Source organism: Polyergus mexicanus, unplaced genomic scaffold (assembly GCF_030449975.1).
Source record: "Polyergus mexicanus isolate NDT 795.1 unplaced genomic scaffold, iyPolMexi1.0 SCAF_10, whole genome shotgun sequence".
Classification (NCBI taxonomy): Eukaryota; Metazoa; Arthropoda; class Insecta; order Hymenoptera; family Formicidae; genus Polyergus; species Polyergus mexicanus.
The window spans coordinates 7,402,810-7,413,263 of NW_027223330.1; the positions used below are offsets into that span (position 1 = coordinate 7,402,810).

The following is a 10,454-nucleotide window of genomic DNA, read 5'->3' on the forward strand; positions in this document are numbered from 1 at the left end:
TATACGATTAAGCAGCTGTATCATACATATTTATTAAAAGGTAAGTAACTAACAAAATTTTTTACATATTTTATTTTTATTATAACTTTATTTACTCTCAAATATACCGTTTCACTTACAATATATTTCTTTATAGGAATTGATTCCGTAAATCCGGTTCTCTTATGTAATCTTCATTTACTACTACTTTAATAATTTTTCCATAATTTTTGTAACAATAGCCATATCTGCACATTGCTCCGTGATCTTTGCCATTTCTCCCAATAGTGCATTAAATAATTTTTTCTTACCATTTTTATATCCTAATACAATTTTCGGATTACTCTCGATAATTTCTAAACATAACTCTTCCAGTTGTTTCTCATCTGATATCAAGAACCAATTACGTTCTTCAACAATCTATATATAATAAATAAAAATAATTATATACAAATTTAACATGCAAGACTCGCGCATTAAATACACACTGCACATTTTTTATATGAAAGAAATATGGAGGAAACTTTACCTCTTTTGGAGATTTCTCTGGATCAGATATTATTTCATGCAGAATCTTTCTCGCTATTATTAAATTAATTATTTTGTTTTGTAATAAATCAATCAAGTGACCAATAAAGTCTTCATGTGGTATGCTAAAAATTTGTTAGATGAGCATTTTATGCAATTTAGAAATCTAATTTAAAAACGAGGAGCCTCTTACCAAAATTCAACTGTTAGTTTATTTTTATAAAGAAAACTCAACAGATCCATGACGAGGAACTTTGAAACCAATACTGGTTCACGATTGTTATCTTTTCTTATTATTCCATCAAATAATTGTAACAATGCAAAGTTACTCTAAAAGAATATGAAATATTAAAAACATCTCTTATACATATTTATTTGATTATAGCGCACTCAAACCTACCATTAGAGATACAATTATTTCAGGAGATATTTTAAAAATGTTCTTTAATCTTTGACGTATCTGTTCCGGCAATTCAGGCAACTGTCTTTTCAATATTACAGCATCAATTAAATTATTTTCATTTGGTAAATCTTCTCTGACATGTATACGTAAAGGTGGCAAGTTTGTTTCAGGCATAAATCGGTAATCCTGAAAATGTTCTTTACAATAAATTCGCAGATAGAACAATCTTTTGAGAATAACGGCATTAAAAACAAAATGATATATTACTTCTTTATCTTCTTTTTCACGCATAGGGATAGTCATCTTGTTTACCGTATCCCACGCGCGTGTCTCGTTAAATATTTCATTGCCGTCTTCAAGAATAGAAATTTGTCTATTTATTTCATACTTAATAGCAGCAGCTACAGCACGTACACTTCCAATGTTTTTTATTTCCGTCCGAACGCCCATCTCGTCGTTTCGGTTATTTACAGAAACGTTAGCGTCGACGCGAAGTGCTCCCTCTACAATTTACAAAAATAATAAAATATAATATACTGAACCTACAAGCATTTATTCAAAAGCCAAATAATTTCTGTAAATGACCTTCCATTTTGCCATTACAGACATCCAGTATCTGTAACGTAAGTACAAGCTCCTTCACAAGTGCGGCAGCTTCTTCACCATCAACCAAATCTGGCTCGAACACAAATTCCATCAAAGGTATTCCAGCACGATTAAGATCAATCAAGCTTCTACAAAAATATGAAATCAAATTTTTTTTTAGAATACTTATACAATTTTTATCATTTTCTAAAGTTAAAAACATATATATAAGTAATTAGCTTAATTGATACCTTGCTACATTTTCGTCGTGCAAACTTTTACCACTGTCTTGTTCTAATTGAATTTGCTTAATTTTAGAAGACTTCAGATATGGTGATTTGTGTATTCCTGGAGTGAACACATGAAACTTGATTTCACCATCGACAGCAATGGGCTGTTCTTGTTGAGTGATTTGAAATCCTGCCTAAATAAATAATTGAAATGACTAATAAATATGCCAATATAAGATATATAAAGAGAACTAAATCTTATGCTATTCACAGGTAAATCTGCATAGAAATAGTGTTTTCTCTCAAACAGAGAAGTCTCGTTCAATCGACATGATAATGCTATGCTCGTCAGTACCGCCGATTCCACGCATTTTCTGTTCAATACCTGCAACACATTTGTATCTGCAACAATAATTAATATTTATCGCAACAATTTAAGCAATTTTATTAATTATCAATAACTTACAGGTAATGTTCCTGGTGTGGCGCAATCAAAGAATGAGACACAGCAATTGGTGGGACAGGCAAAATCAGTGGATGCACTAGAAAATAACTTTGACTCTGTTGCAATCTGAGCATGAACTTCTAAGCCCACGATGGATTTCCATTTCTTCCTAAAATGATTAGAAATTAGGTAACAAAATTAAAGACTTAATTTAATATTTGTGTATATCAAAACATTATTGTATATTTTTCAAACAGACTAAATGTGATATATATATTTTGGGGGGGGGGGGACAGCAATAAGAATTATTTACATTTTCATATGTAATTATATTCATAACCTAATTGCTTACTGTACTTTTGCTTCTTTTTGAATTTTAGATGAAAGAAATCGCTGTGAAGTATTGTCATTTTGTTTTTTAATCCATTTATACATAAAAACAGTATATATTTGTCTCTTCGACAACATGTTTTATTAATTTTTTGATATAGAGTAGACAAAAGGTACGCTTGAAAGATAAGTAGTGAATTCTCAGAATTGCCAATTGTCAAGCAAAAAATTTTGTATAGATGCCAACCAATAAAATACATTGGTCCTACGACTGTTCTCTAAATAAATTTATCTCTATTTGGTGAATTAAATTTATGTAGGAAAATAAAAAAATATAATACATGTACTTTATACAACTTATATTTATTCGTGAATGTAGAAAATCTTATATACGTATAAAATTTGTTTTACAATGTAAGCATACAAGCTGTAACAATTGGAATGGAAGCAATCATTCCTATGAAAACTTACATGTACCCATCGCTGCTTTAATGCTTTATAATCCTATAAAATGCTGCATTGTTTTTTATGATTACTGATGATATGACATCCTCTATTGATAAATCAATTGATTGCTATTGAACAGTTGAATATCAGAGCAAAGAAGAGATCAAGATTGTACAATGCCACTGTTCATTCTTTAAAAAAAATTGATAATTGAAGATATCATAGCCATAATTCAAAGAGATCGTTTTGAAATAAGATTAACCATAAATAATAGTGAGACCTATTGGTAAACATTGGAATTTAATCAGTAGCATCATCTCTAGATACGCTAAACGGCTCTGCTATAGTCTCCGCGCCGCTATCAGTGATGATAACATCCTTCTGTGGTCTATCTTTCATATCTGTGCTTGTTTGCTCAATTTTACGCACTATATCCTGTGATACAAGGATCATTGCATGAATAAGTGAATATTCCCACAAGTTATCATAATGCATAAACGTATCTTATTAGATGTTTTTACGTACCATTCCTTTGATAATTTTGCCAAAAACAACATGTCTACCATCAAGCCATGGTGTTTGCTTAACCGTGATGAAGAATTGAGATCCATTGGTATCTTTGCCAGCATTAGCCATGGATAACCATCCAGCGCCGTAGTGTTTCAGTTTGAAGTTCTCATCTGCGAAGCGGTCTCCATAGATACTGCGACCTGATAAATAAAACAGAATCAATAAAAGTGTTAAACTAAATAATAAGTAAAAATAGGGAAGCTTTTGCTAAACCTCCAGTTCCATCTCCCCTTGTGAAGTCTCCTCCTTGGATCATGAAATCTTTTATTACTCTGTGGAATAAGCTGCCTTTGTATCCCTCACCCTGTGGTTTCTTGGCGAGTTCCACGAAATTCTTGACGGTCTTTGGAACGGTTTTACCAAAGAGACCGATTTCAATTCTGCCCACATCGGCATCGCCGATCTTTATGTCAAACCATACCTATAAATTTAATTTAAATATTTATCAATGTTAATCGATATATCTGTCGAAGCTTTTTGATGAATACGCGACTCAAGAGAAAAGGCATTGTTCCGAGTGACGCATGGACTTTTTCGTCTGTGCAACAGAAATATCTCGCGTCTGATAAAGGGACAAAATATGAAATGCCACGTATTCACGAGCATCATTCTTGTTCTTTTCATGATATATAATTCGCTCCTGTTTCGAAGATTGCACTTGCAAGATACTATACCTTATCGGTGACTTTCGGTCCGTTGTTGGCGCAGGAAGCTGCGACCACTAGGCCCAGAAACAGCAGCAGTTTCATGATACGTCAAACTATGCGAGTAAAGATCTCTCGACCACTGATCCTTTGTAACAGTCTGTCAGAATCGGGAGTCGGCGGGACGCGGTACCGCTGCCGGATGCGAGTCGAGTTGCGTGTACGTGCTACGTGGTCTTGTAAAAAATGTGGGAGCACCCGATTGGCCGGTTCCATTGGCACAGTGAAAGGAACGTGACAAAGGGTCCATAAAGATAAAAATTTTTATATATTGATCCTTTTCTATTTAAAAAAAAATTATAATCTAATTTTTTCACGTATCTTATTAATCTGGATCCTTTTAAATGGTAATTTTAACATATCAAGGAGTATTGGTTCAGTATTCGGAAATTTGAGTAATACAAATTTTTCCTGTAATCTTACAAAAAATCTGGGATATTTAAATCTCTTGCTAACTATCGATAGGTAATAATAACTGACGATTATGATATATATATATATACATTTTGTCTTTCAGGCATAAAATGGAAAGAAATATCTGCAACGTTTTAATGACGTCATTTAAATCAGTAGAACGTTTCGAAATGGTAAATCGATCTTAATTTAACCCTAATTGACTCTCAGTTTACATCAAAAAAGATTTCGTTATATTATTGCTATAAATACTTCGATCGATTAAGCCAAGTAGAATATTTTTTATTCACGAAACAAAATTATTTAAATCTACAGATATATAAGAATAATATATCGATACACATAATAAAAACGTCTTTATATATAAAGCAAAAATGCGCTGCATCATCAATGTTCAATGTTGACAACTGATATTAATATGACATGGAGAGATGATATATGTATCATGATAGTTGGCAACTCGATATTATATGTCATTTTGATAATATATATATATATATATGTAGTAAAAAAAAAAAACAATATAAGAAAACCGCAAAATGTAGCCTATTTCTTTTGACCATCGAAATGTGGCGAACAATTATTGTGATATTTTTTATTTGCATTTTACATACAATATACAGGGTGTCCAACAAGTAAGTGACCAAACGAAAGATGGAGGTAGATTGGGTCAAACTGAGTCGAAAAGTCCTGAACCATTTTTTTCTATAATGCTTAATAAAGGAGTTATTATTGAGTAAAATCTGACCAATCAGCGCCGATCTTCAGCCGGGCATACGTCAGTGAGCCGCGCGCCGTGAAGTGTCGCTACCGCAACTACCAGGCGCGCGGTTCACCGACGTGCGCCCGGCTAAAGGTTGACGCTGATTGGTCAGAATTTACTCAATAATAACTCCTTTATTAAGTATTATAAAAAAAAAATGGTTCAGGACTTTTCGACTCACTTTGACCCAATCTACCTCCACCTTTCGTTTGATCACTTACTTGTCGGACACCCTGTATATTAATTGCTAAAAATAGTACACGCTACCCACACAAAGCGCAAGCGTGTGTACATGTGAACTGAAGTATCTCACATTTCGACTCGCGTCGCGCTTACATCTAAGCTTTAGATCTTCCCTCCTCCTCTCCCACTCGACATGTCGATATTGACAGTTGATGCGCCGTCTATACATTTTATACATCTATGCTTGAGTTATTCGTTAATCGGTATGGCGCGAGAATCAGAAGCAACGGTACGGCGGGATCCTCCCGTGTACGAGCCGTGTCAAAGGAATCAGCGGGTACGAAATTAACGCGATTAGGTCGACGGTGGACTCGTTCGGGGGTGAGTAAAAAGAATGGCATCGAATGAGTCGACTAAATTTAGAAAGCCGAGGGTGAAGGCACTTAACGAGCCGGAGAGAGAGGGTCGATACTTAAGCTAGCGCGATCCTCATCTTGAAGAACTCGTTCCACTTTTATACTCGCAATGCTCGCGTCGTGGGATTATTTTGTCCTTGTTAATTAAAAATTAAGCAAAGATGGGATGATGCTCGCGAGTGTTGCGAGCGGAACGTGATGCTCTCGAAGGATGCAATAGAATTGTATTTACGTATCACGTACATCGTGATACGCGAGTGCCGATTAAAAAATGCAACGGTCGATATAATATTTTTTCTCCACATCTCTTGTAAACTCTATTAAGATTCATAATTAGCGAACTATTCATCATAATTATTGCTTGTACGCATATATATATATTAATGATTGACTTAACAATATATACGATCTATATATTTGATAATAAACTTGCATTCATCCATTTTTTAAATTATCTGTAAAGTAATATCTGAAGTTTGTCCCTGAAATTTATTTCGTTCGAATTTTAAGAGCCCTCCCCCTATTATCCATATCGTCAACTAATGCACCGTCTATGTATTTTCTAGGTCTATGGTTGAGTTATTGCTGCTGATATTGGGGGCGATGCGTGGCGCCGAGCGTAGAGTCGCAGGCTGGTAATCGAAAGATTCCAGGTTCGATTCCGCTCGGGTCCCATCCTCCCATATGACTCAAAAAGAGGTTTTCACACATTACCCTATATAATGCCTATAATTGGTTTATCATATATTATCCTATCCAATACCTATATTAGTTTATCATATATTAACCTATCTAATACCTATACCTAGTTAATGGTGTATAGACAACTTTCGGAAAGTCTCCCAGCCATATCAGAAGAAGAAGAAGAAGCTGCTGATATGGCGCGGGAAACAGAAGTACGGCGACCTATATCCATGTATTTACGGTGCTGAAGGAATCAGCGGGTACGAAATCAACGCGATTACGCCGACGATGGACTCGCTTGAGGGTAAGTAACAATTTGTTAATCGGAAATCACAATAATTCGGATATATCGGGACAAAATATGATATCGATCGTTGCGTTTTTAAACGGCGTATCATAACGCACATGATTGTTCCTTGATCCTGAATGTTGAATAGCTCTATAATCAGACATTAGTCAGCTAAAAAAAAAACAAAAAAAAACTGCATACCCAGACAGCACGAAACGTCCTCAGGATCATCCTGAATATGTCCAGGACGGTTCAGGACATTTGTAGGATGTTTTAAGATATATTATTATAAATATATTTATAAAAATTTAATATGCATACATAATTATTTTTAGTTGTGTCGGCTATTTAATATAATTTAGAAATCTTAAGTATTATAATAAGTATTAATGTCCTATAAATGTCCACTGGATAACCCCTGGATGTCTGTAGGATATATCTGCCCTGTCCATTATATTGGATGTCTTTTGGATTTCCAGAGGACATATACATGTGCAATTAATTGTTAACGTTAATTTCGTTTAATATTAATAATTGAATTTGATGCGCACATTTTCATATATCCAAAATTATTATTTATTTAATATTTCATGAGAAATGTTACTGTTCGCAACATTCCAAAAACTTTACAAACAATAGTATTCAACCGCTAATTCGTTTGTTTACCGCTATGCGACACGCGAACTCGTATTTGAGATTTGGTCATGAGAATTATATAAAGCTTACAAAGAGCAACTGACAGGAAATTACAAATGTAATTATTTTCTATCAGTTCAATTTCTGATGCAATCCCAACATAGGGAATTCAGATATTGGATTGTTTAGAAAATATTAAACAACTCAAACCCGGGAGCCAAAACCTAAAATATTCATGTACAACACGAAAGCCTCAAATATTAAAGAACGGTGAACTATTTTTAATATTAGATTTTTAATATTGGCAGTAAATAACAAAACATAATTTTAATTTATATTGAAATTTTAAAATTTGCTCCTTGAAACATACGAAAAATATCCCTAACATATCCTATAAAAATCCTTAGGATGTTCCACAGGATCTCCCTGGATTCTCCAGAGGTTAATATACGGCTATCATTTACTCTTCCTCAGGACATCCAGAGGAGATCTGAGGATTACAATGGGATATCCTGAGGATATCCTACATGTATGTCCTGGATGCCCTTTGGACGTCCTAAGGACATCCTTGTGCTGTCTGGGTAATAATTTCATCGTGAATATCTTTCTATTCTATGCAATTTCTATGCATATATTCGAATTATAATGATTTAATACCATTAATAAATTGCATGGCATAGTTTCCTTATGTTTGTGTACTATTTCCGTCATCATAAGAGATTTAATTAATAATCAAGAGTGTATGCATATAATCCGATCAATCATTCTCCATCTTATCAGATCGTTAGTCATTCGAGATGGAGTACAAGTGCTCAACTCTGATTACAAATCGAGCATTTATTTTCGAGGACTTATCACCTAATGGAATAATAGCGTCTGAATCGAAATAACCAATTTGTTAATGCTTATGCAAATACAACTATGATCATTTAAGATAAAAGAACTATTAATAATGAATCAATGATCAATGATCTTTTGGGGTCTTTGGCTTTTCTTAATTAATTTGTTATATAAAAATTTTTCAGTGTCGAAGGATTATAACAGATATATAACAGAAAAAAATATTCCGATTTTTATCAAGTTGGAATAGAGAAGAGAAACATAGAAAAACAAGAAAAGGATTGAAAAGGATTGATAATCATAATATACTCGTATGCTTTTAATATATTTTTGGAATATTTCCTCTCTGTAAGAGAAGAAAGTATTGGTCATTTCTTATCTCGATTCAGTCACTATTTTGTTCCATTAGATGATAAGTACTCATCAAAATAAGCAAGAAATTGCTAAATAAGAAAAGTTATTAAAAATTAATAACTTTTGAGTTATACAAGAAAAAAATTTTATTTTGTCAGTAAATATTTACGCCTACTTTGATATATAATTCGATATGTTTTCTTATTCAGATTCACACATATTAAAAAATAAGCTAAGTTTTTTTTCTTGTTCTTCGATACTAATACTAATAATACTAAGTTCATGTATACTAATACTTTCTTGCTTATTTTTATGAGTACTACGCGTACTTAAAGTTTGGACCATCACTTCGTTAACATTTAATACATAGAAAAATATTTTTTATCACAAAATATTGTGATAATATAAACTATCTATATTTTTAATGTAATGTAATTGATATTTGATATTGCGTATCTATATATATATATATATATATATATATATATATATATATATATATATATATATATATATACGCAGATATTTTAAACCTAGATTTATCTACAATTAATAATTTTTTCAATATTTTTCTATTGAAAAAATGATATGGAACTTAATCAATTATATACAATTTACAGAAAGTAAGAAAATAGATGTTTTTTGTCGACAACCGATATAATTGTTCCGGGAAAAGCGTATGCTTTAACTCGCGCGAATCGACACATCGTTTTTCATTAGAATAAAAACTTTTGGGCTTAATGACCGTCGCGCGAGTCTCTTCGTCTTCTCGCTCTGATTTTTGTCGGGTCCTTCCGTCCGTTCTCTTCCCCTATGTGTGTACATTGACGTCGGTGCGTATAGGTGTACACGTCGCGTTCAATTTTATGAAGGAGAACGTGTGGGGGTGCCGACGGGGGTGGCGACGTTTAATAAAGGGCGTGGGCTTGTGTATGTGTATATATGCTAGGGGCGCTAGTTAGCACGGCGCTTGGCGCCGTCGACGACGTCGCCGTCTGGACGCGTATAGTCTCTCCTCGACGTTCTGCACCGACGACCTCGTCTTTTAAAGCACACACTGACGCGCAAACGACGCTTCTTTAAACAGCGAGCCAATGTGATACGAAATAGAGTAATTTGGCGTTTTAGTTGACGCGTATATCGATACACTGTCACCATTATCGAAAGTTAAAAAAGTAAGAAATTTAATTAATACTTATTATCAAAACACGTGCAGACGAATCCGGTTTGTGGTATAGTATAATGCGGTTACTGTAAAGCAGAATAAATAATAAAGTTTCAGTGACATGTAATAAAAAAAAAAAAAAAAAAAAAAAATGTAAAAATAAGAATTATATGAGAAAAAAATATTTTAAAATCATATACTTAAATTTCTACGCGATAGGATATGGTTTCACTAAACATATTTTTTACATTTTTTTTTTTTTTATTATAATATCATAATTTGTGATTACACTTTGAAGTCTTATTTTTACACAATTGATTCCTTTTCGTTCGTTTATCTCAAATTTCGAGTAATAGACTGATCTCTCTATAATTTTTAAGAATATTTATCGACGTATTTTATAAATTATTCAATTTCTAGGTCACAATCAAAATTCAATATTAATTGAATTTTTGTTCCATCACGATTACGGACGCTTGCTCGATCACC

General features: G+C 33.2%; 2 protein-coding genes across 3 annotated transcripts; both read right to left on the bottom strand.

Annotated features, from left to right (window-relative positions):
• Nucleotides 1–11: 11 nt before the first annotated feature.
• Gatb (glutamyl-tRNA(Gln) amidotransferase subunit B, mitochondrial) lies at nucleotides 12–2,691 on the bottom strand. Of its 2 annotated transcripts, none has more exons than XM_070302630.1 (10): nucleotides 2,523–2,691; nucleotides 2,192–2,339; nucleotides 1,997–2,110; nucleotides 1,747–1,919; nucleotides 1,496–1,644; nucleotides 1,178–1,413; nucleotides 908–1,096; nucleotides 701–837; nucleotides 509–632; nucleotides 12–399 (listed from the first exon to the last, which is right to left on the bottom strand). In XM_070302630.1, exons 1-10 carry the CDS (start codon nucleotides 2,636–2,638, stop codon nucleotides 184–186), a joined length of 1,602 nt encoding a protein of 533 aa, XP_070158731.1. In that variant the 5' UTR covers nucleotides 2,639–2,691; the 3' UTR covers nucleotides 12–183. The 2 variants fall into 2 exon arrangements, with proteins under 2 accessions (XP_070158731.1, XP_070158732.1); XM_070302631.1 differs by having other exon boundaries at nucleotides 2,528–2,674.
• Nucleotides 2,692–2,865: 174 nt separating this feature from the next.
• Ppib (peptidylprolyl isomerase B (cyclophilin B)) lies at nucleotides 2,866–4,454 on the bottom strand. Its single transcript, XM_070302575.1, has 4 exons — nucleotides 4,192–4,454; nucleotides 3,731–3,938; nucleotides 3,473–3,657; nucleotides 2,866–3,382 (listed from the first exon to the last, which is right to left on the bottom strand). Exons 1-4 carry the CDS (start codon nucleotides 4,264–4,266, stop codon nucleotides 3,248–3,250), a joined length of 603 nt encoding a protein of 200 aa, XP_070158676.1. The 5' UTR covers nucleotides 4,267–4,454; the 3' UTR covers nucleotides 2,866–3,247.
• Nucleotides 4,455–10,454: the final 6,000 nt, after the last annotated feature.